The sequence below is a fragment of the Myxocyprinus asiaticus genome, chromosome 35 (genome assembly GCF_019703515.2).
Source record: "Myxocyprinus asiaticus isolate MX2 ecotype Aquarium Trade chromosome 35, UBuf_Myxa_2, whole genome shotgun sequence".
NCBI classification, from domain to species: domain Eukaryota; kingdom Metazoa; phylum Chordata; class Actinopteri; order Cypriniformes; family Catostomidae; genus Myxocyprinus; species Myxocyprinus asiaticus.
The window spans coordinates 28,430,040-28,451,864 of record NC_059378.1 but is presented as its reverse complement, the minus strand read 5'-3'; the positions used below and the strand labels follow the sequence as shown (position 1 = coordinate 28,451,864).

Here is a 21,825-nt window from a genome sequence, read left to right as displayed (position 1 = left end):
CTTTTCCAATTTGTAGATTTGTTCTTGCAAATTAATACTTGCAACAGCACAGCGAAACAACACAGCAAAAACATACATTTTATTTATTTACTGTATTTTCCGGAAATAAAGTCACACCTGACTATAAGTCGCACTGGGTCAAAATCGCATTGTTGATAGAGAGAGAGAGAGAGAGAGAGAGAAAAAAAAAAAAGAAAATGCACTGACAGACTTTGGATCCGGCAGGCCTCCATTCACTGGTTCATAAGTCAAATGCTCTCCCTGAAGAGAACAGTACCTCAGAATCTACACATTGTATCACGGTGTTTTTGGACTTGTTTAAAACAGGAGAATTTGATTTTAGTAATCGGATGTACCAGTTTCTCATATTCTTTTTATATTTCATGAGAGAAATGCAACAAGTAAGCCATATCTGTTCATAACATCTGTAACTATGCTGTGCACAAATAAACAGCTTTTAGTCTTTGAGTAAAACAATACACCTGTTGTATTCTGTTCATTCATCCGGTTCATCAAGTGTGATGATGAAGCATCATTTTGTGGGCATGTGAGGAGCTGCGTTTGACAGCAGACTAGTGTTTGTTAGAACAATGGTGTTATGATGGACCAAATATTTAAACTGGTTGCATAAAATACTTTGTAATGGAAAATATACTGAATTGGCAACTTTAAAACTCTTCTACCGTCTCTATGCCTTCACTAAAATACCGGAACAAATTGTTATTTATTTTGAGAAATGTGATAATTTTCCATGGCACATCTGACAATCTTCAAATCAAATCAAAATCAAATCACTTTATTGTCACACAGCCATATACACAAGTGCAATGGTGTGTGAAATTCTTGGGTGCAGTTCCGATCAACATAGCAGTCGTGACAGTGATGAGACATATACCAATTTACAATAACATCAAATTAACACAACACAATTTAAACATCTGTTATACACATAATTACACTCAACAATATACAAATAATAACATACACTGTACAGTATACAATCTTTCACGGCACACTAGTGGGCACAGTGGTTGGGAAACACTGGTTTAGGTAGCCAAATTGTATTACAGAAGATTGGGCTGACATCTCACAGACAGCCACAGTTTCTTCTCCTGTCTCCGTCATTCACTTTCTTGAGTGCGTGTGAAGGGGAGCGAGAACAGTAACAAAAATTTCAAATTAGAAATGAGTCAAGTTATTGCTTGCATTTGAAGCAGGAAGTTTTACATCCAATCACAGTAATGATGTTAACAAATAAATCAGACAATGCACAGGCAATTTAATGATATCCCTGCAGTTGTGGTCTTGACCGGTCTTGAAATAAAATTCTTGAGTCCTCCTTGTCTGAGACCGAGACAAAACCAAGTAAAAATGCGGTCGATTCCGAGATGAGACCAAAACCTTCAAAAAGTGGTCTTGAGACCAGTCTCGAGACCAAGACTGGTCTTGTGTACTACAACACTGTCACACACTGTAATATGCTCTGGCCCCCTCCCTGCTCGTCATGGTGATGAGGTTTATCGAGCCATTAGTGTCACTGAATGGCTCGATGTCTGGAGAATAGCATAGGATTTATAGACAATTGGAAGAGTTTTTGGGGTAGACCTGACCTGCTATAGAGAGACGGACTCCATCCCTCCAGGGAAGGTGCCGCTCTCCTCTCTAGTAATTTGGCTCATAGTCTTAATAATGATAGTATTTGACAAACTGGGTCCCAGGTCAAGAAGCAGACAAACTGGTTAATCCGAACGTCTGCTAGCTGCCCTGAGACGTCTTCACAGGTCACATACAGTGCATCCAGAAAGTATTCACAGCGCTTCACTTTTTCCACATTTTGTTATGTTACAGCCTTATTCCAAAATGGATTAAATTCATTATTTTCCTCAAAATTCTACAAACAATACCTCATAATGACAATGTGAAAGAAGTTTGTTTGAAATCTTTGCAAATTTATAAAAAAAAAAAAAGAAAAAAAAAAAAAGAAAAAAAAAATCACATGTACATAAGTATTCACAGCCTTTGCTCAATACTTTGTTGAAGCACCTTTGACACCAGTGACAGCCTCAAGTCTTTTTGAGTATGATGCTACAAGCTTGGCACACCTATTTTTGGGGAGTTTATCCCATTCTTCTTTGCAGGACCTCTCAAGCTCCATCAGGTTGGATGGGGAGCATCGGTGCACAGCCATTTTCAGATCCCTCTGGAGATGTTCAATCGGGTTCAAGTCTGGGCTCTGGCTGGGCCACTCAAGGACATTCACAGAGTTGTCCCGTAGCCACTCCTTTGTTATCTTGGCTGTGTGCTTAGGGTTGTTGTCCTGTTGGAAGATGAACCTTCGCCCCAGTCTGAGGACCAGAGCGCTCTGGAGCAGGTTTTCATCAAGGATGTCTCTGTACATTGCTGCATTCATCTTTCCCTCGATCCTGACTAGTCTCCCAGTTCCTGCCGCTGAAAAACATCCCCACAGCATGATGCTGCCACCACCATGCTTCACTGTAGGGATGGTATTGGCCAGGTGATGAGCGGTGTCTGGTTTCCTCCAGGCATGACACTTGCCATTCAGGCCAAAGAGTTCAATCTTGTTTCTCATGGTCTGAGAGTCCTTCAGGTGCCTTTTGGCAAACTCCAGGCGGGCTGTCATGTGCCTTTTACTGAGGAGTGGCTTCCGTCTGGCCACTCTACCATACAGGCCTAATTGGTGGAGTGCTGCAGAGATGGTTGTTCTTCTGGAAGGTTCTCCTCTCTCCACAGAGAAATGCTGGAGCTCTGTCAGATTGACCATCGGGTTCTTGGTCACCTCCCTGACTAAGGCCCTTCTCCCCCGATCGCTCAGTTTGGCCGGGCGGCCAGCTCTAGGAAGAGTCCTGGTGATTCCAAACTTCTTCCATTTACGGATGATGGAGGCCACTGTGCTCATTGGGACCTTCAATGCTGCAGAAATTTTTCTGTGCCCTTCCCCAGATCTGTGCCTCGATACCATCCTGTCTCGAAGGTCTACAGACAATTCCTTGGACTTCATGGCTTGGTTTGTGCTCTGACATGCACTGTTAACTGTGGGACCTTATATAGACAGGTGTGTGCCTTTCCAAATCATGTCCAATCAACTGAATTTACCACAGGTGGACTCAAATCAAGTTGTAGAAACATCTCAAGGATGATCAGTGGAAACAGGATGCACCTGAGCTCAATTTTTCGTTTTTTCTTTGTAATAAATTTGCAAAGATTTCAAACAAACTTCTTTCACGTTGTCATTATGGGGTATTGTTTGTAGAATTTTGAGGAAAATAATGAATTTAATCCATTTTGGAATAAGGCTGTAACATAACAAAATGTGGAAAAAGTGAAGCGCTGTGAATACTTTCTGGATGCACTGTAAACTACAACACACAGAGACTGTATCACCTAGATTTTAAATAGAGATTGTGTCTATTCCCCGAACAACCAAACACAAAACTCTCACTAAATCATTTAGAATTTTTTTTTATTAAGGTCAAAATAAAAATAAATAAAATAATAATAATAATAATAAAAATAAAAAATAGAAGATAAACATCATATAAAGGTAGGGCTACTAAACATTAGATCTCTTTCTACCAAAGCACTAATTGTAAATGAAATTATTACAGTTCATAGTTTGGATGTGCTCTGTTTGACTGAAACCTGGCTTAAACCAGATGAATATTAGTTTAAATGAATCTACTCCTCCCAGGTTATTGTTATAAACATGAGCCTCATCTGAAGGGTCGAGGAGGAGGTATTACTACAATTTACAGTGAAGTGTTTGTGTTACTCAGAGGACAGGATATAAACTAATAATGCTTAATATTACACAGTCTTTTTTTTTTTTTTTTTTTACAGTGGACCTTAACGCTTAATTTACAAATTTAAAACCATGACTTGCACTGCACATAAATAACATTGGCATTATATTCATGTTGTTTAGCCAGAGGGGAACTGGCCCACACAGTGAGCCTGGTTTCTCCCAAGGTTATATTTCTCCATTAACCAACATTTTATGGAGTTTTGTGTTCCTTGCCACAGTCACCTTCGGCTTGCTCACAGGGGTTCTAAATACAATTATTATTTAATTATTTTATTATTCAATTTCTATACACAATTTACAATCATATTTAATCAAACTACACAATGATCAATAAGACTTTATAGATATTACAGTTTCATTTTTTGTTAATGCATGATTTCCTGTAAAGCTGCTTTGAAATGATGTGTTGTGAAAAGCACTATACAAATAAAAATGACTTGTGTAGGGCTTTACTGGTTGTTTAGATCAGTGTTACTCTCAGAAATAATTAATAATTATTTCTTTAGTTATTAATTAATATTTAAATTAATTAATTGAATCTAACTCATTAAAACCTCATATGGGGCTCCAGTAAATGTAGTGCACTACGATTAAGAGCAAGTTTGGTTATTAGCAATAATGAATAATTATCAAAGATAATTATTAATTATTAAAATCAATAGAACATTGATGAGAATCAATGTTAGCTTTTCTAATCCTTTAAATCAACAATTATCAAAGATAATCGTTAATTGTTAACATCGATGAAACATTAATTAAAATGAACACTAGCTTAATGATCATTCAAATTCAACAATCATCAAAGATAATTATCACTTATCAAAAATCAATAGAATATTAATAAGGATTAACATTGATGGGGCACCACCCTGGAATCAGGGACTAATAACCAGATAGTATAACAGTCTCAATATTAGATTGTTTTCTTAGGAAAATCGACATCCGAAGAATATCGATTTTCGGGAAAAAAAACAATGAATGAAGGCTTGAATCCGAGCACTGACATCCCGTCAGCATGACACAGGTGTATGCAAAACAAACCAAAACACTTCTATTGTAATATAACAGTTTATTTATGCAGTAATATCAATTAATAATTAATACAATGCAGTCAACAAACTTCCGACTTACAACTACAATCTAAACAGTGAAATGATTAGATATGGAAACTAAAATAATCCTATAACACATAGGGTGTGTGTGTGTGAGAGTGTGTGTGTGTGTGTGTGTGTGTGTAAGGAGGGACGCGCACAAAATGGCAGACGTGACTCTCGTGGAGAGTATGTCACGCGAGACTTCCGGCCAGGGAATATGGCCGCGAATGTGGGCGGAGAGAAACCAGTCAATGGTAGCTTAGGGACGAAGCTGAGCTTTATCACGAAGCTATCTACTAGCCAAAAATGTGTGCCAGAATGTTTGTGAGGGGTCGCGCGCGCGTGTGTGTGTGGTTAGTACGAGAGTGAGAGAGAGAATTAAGTGATGGCCCCAAAGCCGATTTCGCGATTGTGGGAGAGAAAGCAGCTGTTAGTTTATCCCTCAGAGACACGGTGGACGGCTCGTAAACCGTTCCATGTTCTTTGGTTCTTTAATGGATAAACTCAGTTTGCCGGTCTCACCCGCGATGGCGGAAATGCACAACAGCCCAATGTGGTTGGACCACAATACAGCAAAATCAAATTCATGATAATTAATACTCTGAGTATTAATAATTAGCGGACATTGCGGTCCGTAAAATGTACAAGCAAAAACCTTGAAACACACTATAATATTGTATCTCTGCCCAGACGTAAACCTCTTACTTGAATCGCATGAGGATGCAGAATGTGTGTTCATCCATCCTTTAACTCAGACTCGGTTCCTCGAGGCTTGGGTGATGACGGGAGGCCGTTTCCTCACTCTGTCGGCGGGTGGTATGGCTGCTGATTCTCGGCGGGCTGGCAGAGAAATCAGTGACGTCGACTTGATTGAAGATGGAAGAGAAATCTTTTATCTCTTCACTTCTGCAGGCAAATGGATGAAGATGCGGATTGCAGTCTGTTTTGGACTCCCTTTGTTGTGGAGGCCCAACACTTGACATACATTTTAGTTGATTAATAATGGAGTTTTGGCTTAAAGTTATTTAGTTGTTATGTAAGGTATTCAAAGTATTCTCTTGTGTGGTTATAAATTATTGTAACAGATCTCACAACTTGTTGCACAGATGTTTTTCCAAAGGGAATCTATGATGTAATCTTTATCATGATTTTCATTAGTAAAATCTTTTGGAAGACTTAGTAATACAGGGTGAGGAGGTCTCGTGGTGCCATGCGAGGGTTGGAAGTGTGATTGGTGAGCTCTGCACACTTAGCTAGTTTTAATACTTTTTATGTCATAAACCTGTGAGATTCGATACACTCAAGATTCTTGACTGTTCTAGGGAAGACAATATGTCAAAGAATTCAAAATCATTGGGCTCTGGAGACATTAAAAGACACTTACGTGCTCAAGCTGAAGCCCCTGAGGAAGCCGCAAGCCCGGGACTCAATTTGGACAGTGCGGTGAAAGAGATTCTGCATCAACTGTTGAACATGTCGACAATGCTGGTGAAGGTCATTGCTGACTTGGAGGATCTTGCTGTAATACGTCGATCGATCACTGCCATGGAGACTAAATTCACTGAGATGGTTACAAGAGTGTCAGATGTTGAGAAACGAAACGATTATCTGGAGTCATCGGAGAGGGAATTAGCTGCTAATCCACTAGCGACAAAGACAGATTTGGAGCGTGTCTGGGAAAAGTTGGAAGACTTAGCTGGCGAAACAACGTCCGAATTGTTGGAATTCCTGAAGACGAAGAAGGTCGAGATATAGTAAAATGACGAGTCTGCTCAACATAACAGGCCATAAACTGGAAATTGAGTGAGCTCACAGAGTTACGGCTTGGAGATCCATGGATGGAGACAGACCCCAATCAATTCTGGCCAAATTTCTAAGATCATCCAATAAAGATCTCATTTTATGCGAGGCGAGGAGTAAAGGAAGGCTTTCTTGGAAGAACCACAACATTTTCTTGTTCCCAGACTTTGCGAATTCGACAAGAGAGAAACGTGATCGATTCAAGGAATGAAAGAAACTCTTACATCAACGGAAGGTCGCTTTTGCACTGATGTTCCCGGCCAAATTGTGAATAGATACTAAGGATGACCACAAAATATTTACATGCCCACAGCAAGCGATGTCCTTCATAAAGTCAATGGAGTGAGTAGGTCATTGTGTGATACTTTCAATGTAGCTGAGTGGGCCTGACTCACTGAACTTTCGCTTGACCATCTGAAGAATCTGTGCACCTTCTTTGTTTGTTTTTGTGCTGGAGTTTGTTTTGTGGTATACCACTCCTTCGGGACAGTTTGTGGATGAATCTGCACGTTCTTTGTGCTTATGCCTCCTGTTGGTTGGAGTTTGTTCTGTGGAATATTTATAGCAAAACATTGGAGTGATTAGGGCATCTGTTGCACTCACTGAACATTCACTTGATTGTCTGAGGAAACTGGGTGCCTTTTTTGTTTCTTTTTGTGCTGGTTCCGCCTAGCGGTTGGAGTTTGTTTTGTGGAGGAACACACCTTCGGAGCAGTTATGTGGATCATTCTACACGTTCTTTGTGATTATGCCTCCTATTGGCTGGAGTTTGTTTTATAGATTATTTTCTGTTGTGCAATTCTGTCTCACAAAAATTTGTATAGCAGCACCGGACTTGAGCAATCCGATGGCAAAGTTGTCACAGGGGCTCTCATAGGCGTACATGGTCTGTTTGAGTTTAGAGGGATGTACGCCAGTTGGTGCTGTCATGCACGGGGTTAATGCGCACATTTGTCTTTTTTCTGTGTTTTTTGTTCGGGGGGAAGTTCAGGGATTGACTGTTGCATTAATGTTGGAATGTGGTCATTAAAATTTTATTCTTGACACACAATCTATTTTTTTCAAATTTGTCAAAATGTAAAATGTTAATATGAGTGGATTGTCTCTCTTCATGTGGAATCTGAATGGGTTGGGGCACCCCATAAAAAGAAGGAAGGTTATTTCTCTTCTTAAGCGTAAGAAATATGATATAATATTTCTTCAAGAAATGCATCTTTCCCCACGGGAAGCTGAAAAATTTGGGAAGATATGGGGCGGACATGTTTTCTATTGTGCTGGCTCAAATAAGAGCAGGGGAGTCATTACACTGATAAGTAAGCATCTACAATTCAAATATCTCAAACAGATTAAAGATAAATTAGGAAGAGTCATTATTGTTTTAGCAGAAATTTAGGGGCAAAGTCTTATTTTGGTTAATATTTATGCACCTAACGCTGATGATCAGGGCTTTTTTATAGATCTTGAAGGGATGTTGCAAGCTGCTGGCACACCTCATGATATAATATTGGGAGGAGACTAATCTTTTGATGGATCAGTCCTTGATCATAGTTAAGCAAAAGTGTGTAAGCCCCCTAGAGCAACATTGACGCTTCACAGGATGTGTAAAAATCTTGGTCTTATAGATATTTGGAGACTTTTGAACCCATCTGGTAGAGACTATAAATATATTTCCATCAGTCCATAAGATTTATTATAGAATATATATATATATATATATATATATATATATATATATATATATATATATATATATATATATATATATTACTATATATCTAAGTCCCTCATTTCATCTGTTGTTGATTGTTCAATTGGAAACATTTTAGTCTCAGATCACGCCCTGGTGAGTTTAGAGGTGTTGCCACATACGGAGAAAAAGAAGTCATATAGTTGGCACTTTAATGTATCCCTTTAGCAAAATCCTGAATTCCAACAAATGCTAAAGGCTGAAATCAGTGTCTATATGGAGACCAACTGGTCCTCAGTATCCTCTGTGGGTGTGGCTTGGGAGGCACTTAAGGCATTTCTTAGGGGTTAGATCATACAGTATGCCTCATTCATCAAAAAATCCAAAGCACTAGAACTCGTGGAGTTGGAAGGGAATATTAAAAGTGCCGAGGCAGAGCTGAAGCAATGAATGTCATCTAATGGCCTCAGAGAATTGACCTGATTGAAATACAATTATAATACTATTTTGTCGCGGAAGGTGGAGTTTTGGCTATTCAGGGCAAGACAGTCATATTTTGAGTCATGGGACAAAGCAGGGAAGCTTTTGGCTAGATATATAAAGCAGAGAGAGCCTTTTTCCACCATTCCCTCAATGAAATCTGCTGGTGGTGAAATATTACCTCAGCCATTTATATTAATAATGCTTTTAAAAAATTCTATCTTGATCTCTATAGTCTACTGATGAAGACATTAGAAACTTTGTGGAACCATTAGAACTCCCTAAATTGACGAATGAGCTAAAAAATTATCTTGATTCTGAAATTAACTTGGAGGAGCTTGGCGAGGTAATTAAGGCCTTGCCTACAGGTAAGACTCCAGGGCCAGATGGCTTTGCCACTGAATTTTTTAGATCTTATGCTACAGAACTGGCTACACTTTTGCTAGAAGTTTATATGGAATCATTAAACAATGGAAAGCTTCCTCCAACCATGACACAAGCCCGGATCAGTCTGATTCTTAAAAAGGACAAAGATCCAAGTGAGTGTAAGAGTTATTGTCCAATTTCCCTGATCCAGCTAGATGTTAAAATATTGTCAAAAATTCTAGCTAACCGATTAAGTTATGACATCTCTTATACATATAGATCATGTGGGGTTTATTCAGGGCTGTAGCTCTTCTGATAACATTAGGCGTCTCATCAGTATTATGTGGTCAGTGGCGAATGATCAGACTCCGGTCGCAGCCATCTCACTCGACGCTGAAAAGGCGTTTGATATGGTAGAATGGGATTATCTTTAAGATTTTGGAAATATACGGGTTCGGGAATACTTTTATTGGATGGATTAAGTTACTTTATAGACACCCGGTAGCGGCTGTACAAACAAATGGATTAATTTAAGATTATTTTACTCTGGATATGGGCACCCGGCAGGGTTGCCCTCTTTCCCCATTATTGTTCTGTCTTGCCCTGGAACCATTAGCAGCCGCGATAAGAAAGGAAGATGATTTTCCAGGGGTGGTGGCGGGAGGTGTGGCACATAAGCTTTTGCTTTACATAGATGATATTTTATTATTCGTCTCCGACCTCATTAGATCTATGCCTTGCCTCCACAGAATTATTAATTCCTTTTCTAAGTTCTCAGGATACAGTTGGTCAGTTGGTCTAAATCTGAAGCTTTGGCTCTGACAGTGTACTGCCCAGTAATGGCTTTCCAGCCGGGGCGCCTTCCAGTGGCCCAAACAGAGCATTAAGTTTTTGGCCATTTTATTCCCAGCAAATTTGTGTGATTTAGTTAGAGTTCATTTTGACCCCTTAATTAAAAGGTTTTCAAGCAATGTGGGCAGGTGGGCTCTATGATTGGGAAGGTTAATGTTATTAAAATGAATTGTTTCCAAAATTTAACTACCTGTTACAATCTCTCCCTGTAGATGTCCCCCTCTCTTATTTCAAGCAATTTGATAGCATAGCGAAGTCCTTCATTTGGAATGGTAAACGTCCCAGATAACATTTTAATAAGTTACATAGGCCGATTGACAAAGATGAGCTAGGCCTACCCAAGATTTTGTTTTATTATTATGCATTCGGTCTCAGACATTTGGCTCATTGGTCGCTTCCACCTGAGAGAGCCCCTCCCTGCTTTTGTATTGAACAGGAAGTTCTTGCCCCTATTTCGCCATTGCAAAGCCTTTCTATCAAACTAATCAGGGAAGTTAAGTTACGCCCTGATATCTCGCATTTGCAATCGGTATGGACAAAAGTGTCCAGAGTGTTTAATTCGGACATTTATTTAAATGTTGGCTCAAGCATATGGCTGAACCCTAAATTATGTATTAATAGGTCCCTTTTCTGCTGGTCAGAGTGGATTGTGAGGGGGGTTACTACACTCGGTGACCTATATGAGAGTGGAGTATTGAGATCTTTTGAAAATTTGGTTCAACATTTTGGGATTCCCAGATCAAAGTTCTATAGGTATTTACAGCTGTGCCACCTGCTCTGTATTGTTTTTGAGAGTAGCACACACACCCCTAAAGTGGCAGATACTCTGGGAGGTGTGATTACTGCTTTTGGAAAAGGTCATGAGGCATCAGTGTATTACTCCCTGCTAATTCAGAGTCTGGGGGTCGAAGCTTTAACTTCTATCAAGAGATTATGGGAGAAAGGTTAGGGTAGGGGTATCCTGGGGAGGGGTAATAGTGGGGGTTAAATGTGATTCAATGTATCTATGTTGTGTTTATTTTTTTGTGATATGTCTATGAATCAATAAAAATATTAATAAAAATAAATAAATAAAATAAAACAATAAAAAAAAAAAAAAAAAAAAAATAAATAAAATAACCAGACAGGACAAAATAACACAGAACCAAATTTTCCCAGACTGGGGATTAATTAGGTACAAATTAAAGATTATCCAGGTGAGTTACTTTGGTACATCATTTGCATTTTCCTTTAAATGAATGTGAAGGATTTGCTTACTGCATTAGATTAAGATAGAACTACAAAAATGGTCTCTTCTTTCTGTTTCATCTGAGTCCAGGTGTTCAAGGGTTTTGACAAAATAAATGGAATCAAGTATGCCAACACACCTGTACAATTAGGAACATCATGTGGTGTCAGTCTGGACCACATCCAATATTTGCTGTTAGGTAAAGTGATTTTAAATGTGATTCTGAACTACACTATGATCCCGGTGTCGTTATTATGCAACCAAGATAGTTTCGCAAATAAACCAACCAATGTTTTTCTTTGCTTGCATCACAAAATTTTTGGTCACACATTTTTGTTTGTTTGTTGGATAATAGTGACAAACATATGACTCCATATACACTGCAACAACTTATAGCAACTGAGTTAAAGAAGTTCCTTGATCTTTTCAGATAAAGGGCTTAATGTATTATACTGTGACAACACTTTCTGAACTCAAGACTTCTTCAACATTCCAAAAAGAGTATTTATTGAAACTAAACTGCAAAAACAACTCATTCTCTACCTCTGCAACTTTACATACATTTGAACACATGACTGCCTACATTTACACATTAATTACACTTGTTTGTTTTTTAGACACTGGTCAAGAACAACAATGTCAGATCAGTGGCCATTTAAGGCCTGTTGAAAAGGGGACAACGGTTCAAATCTGACCTGGGTCATGCCCTGATTCCACCCCCGATCTCACTCCTACTTTCCTGTCCTCACTTAACTTTCCTCTAAATTAAAGGCAAAAAGCCCCAAAATAAAATAAAATAAAATAAAATAAAATAAAATAAAATAAAATAAAATAAAGAAACAGCATTAAACACTGTATATAATCTTTTAAGGAAATCTCTAATAACTTAACAATAATAACTCTAATAAAGAATTGCTGGGGGGGCCTGTGTAGCTCAGCGAGTATTGACGCTGACTCCCACCCCTGGAGTCGCGAGTTCGAATCCAGGGTGTGCTGAGTGACTCCAGCCAGGTCTAAGCAACCAAACTGGTCTGGTTGCTAGGGAGGGTAGAGTCACATGGGGTAACCTTCTCGTGGTCACGATTAGTGGTTCTCGCTCTCAATGGGGCACGTGGTAAGTTGTGCATGGATCGCGGATAGTAGCATGCATCTCCACATGCTGGGAGTCTCCGCGGTGTCATGCACTATGAGCCACGTGATAAGATGCGCGGATTGACTCTCTCAGAGAAGCGGAGGCAACTGAGACTTGTCCTCCGCCTCACGGAATGAGGTGAGTAACCGCATCACCACGAGGACCTACTAAGTAGTGGGAACTGGGCATTCCAAATTGGGAGAAAAAGGGATACATTTTTTATTTTTTTTATAAAAAAAAAAGAAAATACTAAATGTTTGAAACACCCAAAATAGCTAAATAATAGTATGTGACTGTGTATCCAAAAATGTTACTTTTAACTGAGAATACTTCTACCGTAGCACTGGTCAAGAATTAATTAAAATAAAAAATGTGCATGTCCCCATTAACTGGCATTAAGTTAGGGCGCTATTTTAAGAGCGCTAGTGCTAAGCACAGAGCTATGCCATAAGTTATACACACAAAGTCAATGGGCATGGCCATTAAGTTTTGGTATTTTAGTGCAAGCATACGCTAAGTCTAGGCGCAAGAGGGTTTGGTGAAATTGTGCTCACAAAGCGCTGATGGGCTGGGTGAAGAGCAATTTAATTCTGAGGGTTTTCTTTGGTTATTGCACCGTCTGCGTCCTATTATAATAGTTAATTCCCTCAAGCACCAGCAATATATAAAAAAAGACAACACATAAGAAGTTGGTGGTGTAAATGGACTGTATGCAATGAATTAGAAGAATAGAAATATGGACTTACATTCTTTCATGCATTAATTGAGTCATTGTTGAATGTAAGGCATATTTCTATGACAGTGACATGCTCCTTTTATACGCAATGGAAAATGGGTTCCTGTCATGATTTGGATTTACGCTTCGTTAAATTATAAAGAATGTAAGTATTATCAATCATTGTCATCTACTGACACACAAATCATGGCTAATATTAACATTGATTGTATCAGCATGCACTTCACTTTTACCGGTAGATGTTGATTTTTAAAAATTGGTTCCACTTTATATTAGGTGTCTTTAACTGCTATGTACTAACATTAAAATACATACCTTGCTCTTATAGTTGTTCTTACAAAATTCTCACAAGATTCACATTTGTTGCTACTGAGGTTGAGGTATGGGTAGGTTTAGGAGTAGGGTCAGGGGTTAGGTGTAAGGTTAAGAGTGTAACTACAGACGTAATTAAATGCAGGTACTTTAAATTTTAAGTACAATGCAACAACACATATGTACATAATAAGTACATTCCATCAAATGCTTAAGTACATAGTAGTTAAAGACACCTAATATAAAGTGGGTCCAAAAAATAAAATTGATTTATTGAAAATATTTCTAAATTTAAATTACACTTCAAACAAAACAAAAAAACAAGCAAAAAAAAAAAAAAAAAAAAAAAAAAAAAAAAAAATATATAAAATATATAATCAAAATAACAAAGTGGTCAAAAAAATCATACCAAATCCAAACATTTCACTCTCTCCAACTTCTTTCACCGGCTCCTTTTGCAGTGACTTAAAAAAAAGCACTCAACAACAACAGGTTGAAAAATACCAATACAAATTAGATCATAAATACAACTGTAAATATAAACAATTATAATAATTTAAAAATAAACCATGACCTAAAGATAGTTTAACGGCTACAACAGTGATCGTCATGGACATAGTTTGATATTCTACTATATTTTCGGAGTCTGGACATGAATTTTGTTACAGTCTTGCTATGACTGTGTCATCTTGTCTTGTCTGCGTTTCCCTGTGTTTCTTCCCTTTCTTCTTTGTTTGCAGGTGCCATGTTGTGTTCCTAGTCCGTTGCCTTGGTGACACTTATTATTCCATCAGCTGATCATCTGTGACACCTGCCCCCTAGTTACCCTCCTGATTTCTCTCCCTATTTAAGCTCCCTCTGTGTTCAGTCCTGTGCTCAGTTGTTTTGTGTTTGTTCTTTGTTCTGTCAGTTCCAGTGCTACTAGATCTGATCGCTCTTCGTATTTCTGTTTGCTAGTTAGCAACTAGTTCAGTTTGTTTTTTCCTGTTTTTCTCCATTGTGAGAGTTTTAGTTTGTATTTCGTCTTTCTGTTAATAAAAGCTTATTTTTCCTCCATCTCTGCGATTGGGTCCTTCATCTCATCTGTGATTGTGACACTTTATCACCTGCTGGTGGAATCTCCAAACTGCAAATGCAGGAACTGAATTTAGACTTTGCGATGAGATAAGACTTGCTTTTGAAATGTCGCAAATTTAGCGCAATTACCTACTTCTCAGGAAAATAGCAAACTGCGCTTTGCGCCACTTAATTTACATACAATACACCCATAATTTGCACACATACTATACACTTACAGATAGCACAAACACTCATGCCCACTTGCACTTTTGCATTGGCACAAGAATTGAACAAAGAATTAGCACTCTCACGAAAATTGGTCAAGATGCTGAGCTCGGACTTTACACAATGACGAAAACAGAACCCTTAATGTAAAGCTTTATGCATTTTCTGATGAAATGCAATATCTCACTTTCTGTTCGACCCCTTTATTATACCGTGCATCCGGAAAGTATTCACAGCGCTTCACTTTTTCCACATTTTGTTATGTTACAGCCTTATTCCAAAATAGATTAAATTCATTATTTTCCTTAAAATTCTACAAACAATACCCCATAATGACAACGTGAAAGAAGTTTGTTTGAAATCTTTGCAAATTTATTACGAATAAAAAACGAAAAAAATCACATGAACATAAGTATTCACAGCCTTTGCCATGACACTCAAAATTGAGTTCAGGCGCATCCTGTTTCCACTGATCATCCTTGAGATGTTTCTACAACTTGATTGGAGTCCACCTGTGGTAAATTCAGTTGATTGGACATGATTTGGAAAGGCACACACCTGTCTATATAAGGTCCCACAGTTAATAGTGCATGTCAGAGCACAAACCAAGCCATGAAGTCCAAGGAATTGTCTGTAGACCTCTGAGACAGGATTGTATCGAGGCACAGATCTGGGGAAGGGTACAGAAAACTTTCTGCAGCATTGAAGGTCCCAATGAGCACAGTGGCCTCCATCATCCGTAAATGGAAGAAGTTTGGAACCACCAGGACTCTTCCTAGAGCTGGCCGCTGGCCAAACTGAGCGATCGGGGGAGAAGGGCCTTAGTCAGGGAGGTGACCAAGAACCCGATGGTCACTCTGACAGAGCTCCAGCATTTCTCTGTGGAGAGAGGAGAACCTTCCAGAAGAACAACCATCTCTGCAGCACTCCACCAATCAGGCCTGTATGGTAGAGTGGCCAGACGGAAGCCACTCCTCAGTAAAAGGCACATGACAGCCCGCCTGGGTTTGCCAAAAGGCACCTGAAGGACTCTCAGACCATGAGAAACAAAGATTGAACTCTTTGGCCTGAATGGCAAGCGTCATGCCTGGAGGAAACCAGACACCGCTCATCACCTGGCCAATACCATCCCTACAGTGAAGCATGGTGGTGGCAGCATCATGCTATGGGAATGTTTTTCAGCGGCAGGAACTGGGAGACTAGTCAGGATCGAGGGAAAGATGAATGCAGCAATGTACAGAGACATCGTTGATGAAAACCTGCTCCAGAGCGCTCTGGACCTCAGACTGGGGCGAAGGTTCATCTTCCAACAGGACAACAACCCTAAGCACACAGCCAAGATAACAAAGGAGTAGCTATGGGACAACTCTGTGAATGTCCTTGAGTGGCCCAGCCAGAGCCAAGACTTTAACCCGATTGAACATCTCTGGAGAGATCTGAAAATGGCTGTGCACCAAGGCTCCCCATCCAACCTGATGGAGCTTGAGAGGTCCTGCAAAGAAGTATGGGATAAACTCCCCAAAAATAGGTGTGCCAAGCTTGTAGCATCATACTCAAAAAGACTTGAGGCTGTCACTGGTGCCAAAAGTGCTTCAACAAAGTATTGAGCAAAGGCTGTGAATACTTATGTACATGTGATTTTTTTTCATTTTTTATTTTTAATAAATTTGCAAAGATTTCAAACAAACTTCTTTCACGTTGTCATTATGGGGTATTGTTTGTAGAATTTTGAGGAAAATAATGAATTTAATCCATTTTGGAATAAGGCTGTAACATAACAAAATGTGGAAAAAGTGAAGCGCTGTGAATACTTTCCGGATGCACTGTATGACAGTCCCCCCTTCAAAAATAATGCTTTTGAATGCTTTGACATCCTAACATTTGTTTGGACCATACAGTTCTAAGTTCTAACAGAGCTAAGTTTCTCTTACAGTCTTTAACATTATTTCATTATGTTTACACTCACATTGACCTTACCAAGCTAATTATTCCAACTTCTATTATTAGAATCAAAGTGATCTATTTTGGGGGATTGGGGGTCTGAACCCCCTAATTAAGGCCTCCCCCCAAAAGACGTCAAAACAATATGTTGGGAGGTTCGTAAAATGTACACATACTAATTCTAAATATGCGTTTAATATGCATTTCTATAGTTTGAACTTAAGATGTAATTTCGGCCACCCCTAAAATGTGTGATACCATTAGCATTGCCTCAATGGTTCAAGTAAATGTGTTGCGCATTCAAAGATGCACATTCATTCAAGCATGGACACAGCATAAAACATAACTTAAAACTCTAAAAATGAAACATTTTCTTTGATATTAGTGTCATTATCTAAAAAGTAATTGTAGATTGTCCAATGAACACAAGTACAAATTAATACAGTTCAGTTGAATAATTTGAAATTTACACCAAATACAAGAACCTTTCTTTTCTCACTGATATTTCAGTCACCAGTGAAAAACCATGAGCAAGAGGAGAACAGACAGGCGTTTTTAGTATTCAGTGAAGAAGTTACTTATACACCGATCAGCCACAACATTAAAACCACCTGCCTAATATTGTGTAGGTCCCCCTCGTGCTGCCAAAACAGCGCCAACCTGCATCTTAGAATAGCATACTGAGATGTTATTCTTCTCACCAAAATTGTACAGATGGGTTCTCTGAGTTACTGTAGACTTTGTCAGTTCGAACCAGATTGGCCATTCTCTCTTGACCTATCTCATCAATTAGGCATGTTTTTTGTTTTTGGCACCATTCGGAGTAAATTCTAGAGACTGTTGTGCATGAAATCCCAGGAGATCAGTTGTTACAGAAATACTCAAACCAGCCCATCTGGCACCAACAATCATGCCATGGTCCAAATCACTGAGATCACACATTTTTTCCCCATTCTGTTGGTTGATGTGAACATTAATTGAAGCTGTTGACCCATATCTGCATGATTTTATGCACTGCACAATTGGCTGATTAGATAATTGCATGGATGATTGTTGGTGCCAGATTGGCTGGTTTGAGTATTTCTGTAACTGCTGATCTCCTGGGATTTTCACACACAATAGTCTCTAGAAATTATTCCGAATGGTGCCAAAAATAAAAAACTTCCAGTGAGAGGCAGTTCTGCAGATGGAAACGCCTTGAGAGAGAGGTCAACAGAGAATGGCCAGACTGATTCGAACTGACAAAGTCTACAGTAACTCAGATAACCGCTTTGTACAATTGTGGTGAGAAGAATAGCATCTAAGAATTCTGTTCTGAGATGCGGGTTGGTGCTGTTTTGGTGGCGCGAGGGGGACCTACACAATATTAGGCAGGTGGTTTTAATGTTGTGACTGATCGGTGTATTTATAGTTAGTATATTTAAAAATAAAAGTAAATTAGTTCTTGATGACATAATACTGAAAATGACTGTATTCGCACCCTAATAATATTAATCATAGTTCTTCAGCTTTAAAATGAATGAAAATGAAGCTACTCTTACCATGTCCCTGTAGTTTGAATAGAATGTCTGATCAATTAGAGGGAATTTATCTGGTCCCAACTTCTTGTAGGTGCTGATCAGTTGAGCAAACTAGGAAAAAACAGAGAATCAAGGTTGGTAACGGCAGAACATGCTGAAGTGTTGAAAGAATGCCAATCGTCATTGCTGTTTGGCGTGTCAAGAGTGCAATGGTCACCTTAAAGGTGCTCTAAGCAATTTTTTCATGGAAAAGTATGCAAAAAATGTTCCTACTCCCCTAAAGATATTAATGAAATAAGTGTCCTGAGATATCTCACCGTTCTCTGTGACAGCTGTAGACTTTGTAAACAGCAAACAAAAATGTGTCCACACACCGCGGACATTGACGCTTTTCAACTGACAATTATTTTGCTCGTTCTCATGATGTTATATTTGAAGCAAATCATTGAGGCTATGATTCATAATGTTTGTCAGTTAAGGGCGCTATTGTGCCACTGTTGAATTTGACAGCCACAGGAACAAACAAAGCTGCTCTTTTGCTCGGTTTTGATCTCAATTATCCTTGGAGGGCAGGGTTTTGGAATGAGGGGGTGTGGTTAATTCAAAGGCTCAGTCACGTGAAATTAAATTGCTTAGAGCACCTTTAAGGAGCTACAGTATTTCTACATAAATCTGACCCTTAAAATTAGTTTTGTTGGTGTAACAATGTATTAAGGTTGATTCAGACATGTTAAATTAAGATGTTACCACATGAAACATATTTTAAGGTTAAAATGTTTTTCAGTGTGGACTAACAGTTTTATTAAAGGAATATTCCATGTTCAATACAAGTTAACCTAAATCAACAGCATTTGTGACAATGTCGATTACCAAAAAAATGTATTTCAACTCGTTCCTCCTTTTCTTTAAAAGAATTTATGTTACAATGAGGCAATATAAAATAGGAATGAATGGGTCCAATTTTTGTAGTGTTTAAATGCAGAAATGAGAAACTTATAATTTTATTAAAAGTTGTGTTGATTGTCTTCACCTGTTCCTCATGTGTTCTGTCTGCTATATATTGTCCCATTTTCCCTCTTGTGTTTGTCAGATCGTTTTGTGTGTTGGTTAGTCTGTTCCTGTTTCTAGCCTTGTTCCTTATCTCGGTTGGTCCTTGTTGGTGTCTCTGTTCAATTATGTTGTGTTAGTTTTTCTCCCCCGTGAGTTTCGTTTCTTATTTTAATCTTTGTTTAATAAAATATTATTTATTGCATTCCTGCGTGTGGTCCTCTTTCCTGCTAAATTGTGACAGTTTGAGCTGAACTTAAATTGAACCTAGAATATTATTATTATTATTATTATTATTATTATTCCCTTTTCTTCCCAATTTGGCATGCCCAATTCCCACTGCTTACTAGGTCCTCGTGGTGGTGTGGTTACTCACCTCAATCTGGGTGGCGGAGGACAAGTCTCGGTTGCCTCCGCTTCTGAGACAGTCAGCCCGTGCATCTTGTCACGTGGCCCGCTGTGCATGACACAGCGGAGACTCATAGCATGTGGAGGCTCATGCTATTCTCCGCGATCCACGCACAACTTACCACACGCTCCATTGAGAACGGGAACCACTAATCGCGACAACGGGGAGGTTACCCCATGTGACTCTACTCTCCCTAGCAACCGGGCCAATTTGGTTGCTTAGGAGACCTGGCTGGAGTCACTCCCAGAATATTATTTTAAAGATGGTCTGATAAGGTTTCAATCCTGACATTATTCAATGATTTTCTTAAATTGTCTATTTACTGGAAGAGTCTATATATTGTTGCTTTAATCTATTACTATTGGCTTACTCTTAAACAAATAAAGCCAACCCCAAAATGCTGTCACTAAAATGTCAATTAGGGGATAATTTCCCAGACAAAGCTCTGTGTTAAACATGTTATTGTGATATGAAAAATGCTTTACAATAAATGAAGGTAATTATGCAACAGCACAATTATACATTGCATTTAGACTATAATATGAATAATTAATAAAGGTGTGAATCTTCACTTGCCTCACAATTCGATTACGATTCAGAGGGTAATGATTCGATTATAAAACGATTCTCGATGCATCACGATGCATCTTGTCCTCCAATTCTTTTATTAATAATGAGCAGTTACCATTACATTTGAATCTGTGCCGATGGATGTCCAGGAATCGCAGGTGATGGCCACTCGGCTGGCCTTACGCATCGACTCCATCATTCTGAATTTTGTGTCGCTGTACAGAACAGGTATAGCGGTGTCTGTGAAAAAACTCAGAGAAGGGATTCTGTATCTTGGCTCCAGGGTACAGAGGAGGAAGCGAAAGCCGGTGTTTTCTATGACCGAGTAAGGGCGGAGATCCTTTGCAATAAATGTGGCAATGGACTGTGCGAACTTCTTTGCCCTTTCAGAGTTCTGAGCTAAATTTGATACCATCACTTGTTGTATTGTTGGCTGATTAGCCACGTTTTGCAGGGTTGCTGCTAACTTTAGCTCTGGATGAAAAAGGGAGATGTGATTCCTCATATTTGTTGTGTTATCGAAGTATTTAATCTTGGTTCGACATGTCTTGCACACAGCATATTTTTTATCAAGCTCATTTTTCTACTTATCTTAGTAAAAACCGAAATGTGCCCAAAAATCTGCTTTCAAGAAGTTAGGTGCATTTTTAAGCACTGGCTGCTGCTCTCCCTCCACCATGTCTCCTATCTAAGAACATCAGATGCAAGTGCTTTGCTTGGAGGACATAGGCAACTTTTTTCAAAAAATCGATTCTTTTGTTTTTATGCATCGATGTAGAATCGTTCATGTCAGCATCGCGATGCATCGTAAAAACGATTATATTCCACAGATCTAATAATTAACAGCATTCATGAAAATTGTATTTTACTTTGTGACAGTAAGAGCCACATAAATCATTAAACTGCTAAAGCTCTTTCACACAGACAGTTATTCCAGTTGAAACACATGACATCTACACTCACAGCCCATGGTTTGTCACACAGGTTGTAGATTGACTCCAGTGAGTTGATGCTGGGGATTCCGGCATACTGCAAGCCGATGATTATATTGCGGAAGTCTTCATTCTGGGTCATGCTGAAAGCATTCTGTCGGACCAAGACAAAGTCAGGCTTGAAGGACCTGCATGAGACACAATGACTAACTTACTGAAAACAGAGTAAATCAGAAAATATATATTGTTATTGTTTAACAATATGAACTGTATGTCAGTCTATGGAGGCTAAAATGTTAAATGTTTTAAAATAATTTATGGGTCATGTTTTTATATTGCATTCTGTTTTTTACACTTAACTAAACCCCGGGTTGAAGTCATTAAAGGGATATTTCACCCAAAAATCCCCCATCCCAGATGTGTATGACTTTCTTTCTTCTGCTGAACACAAAGATTTTTTGAAGAATCTCCCCAAAAAACACAAAGGCCACATAAAAGTAACCCATATGACTCTAGTGGTTTACTGTAATCCATGTCTTCTGAAGCGATATAATAGGTGTGGGTGACAACAGATCAATATTTAATGTTTTTTTTTTTTTTTTTTTTTACCAT

The 21,825-nt window shown here is 38.8% G+C and overlaps 1 protein-coding gene across 1 annotated transcript in view; it reads right to left on the bottom strand.

The window, feature by feature from the left end:
- syn2b (synapsin IIb) overlaps positions 1-21,825 on the bottom strand; it is a 217,404-nt gene that overhangs the window by 79,869 nt on the left and 115,710 nt on the right. Inside the window, exons 4-5 of the mRNA XM_051672276.1 lie at positions 21,245-21,401; positions 18,277-18,366 (exon numbers count right to left, since the gene is read on the bottom strand). Of these exons, the coding sequence (XP_051528236.1) occupies positions 18,277-18,366; positions 21,245-21,401 (247 nt within the window). The remainder of the gene's footprint in view (positions 1-18,276; positions 18,367-21,244; positions 21,402-21,825) is intronic.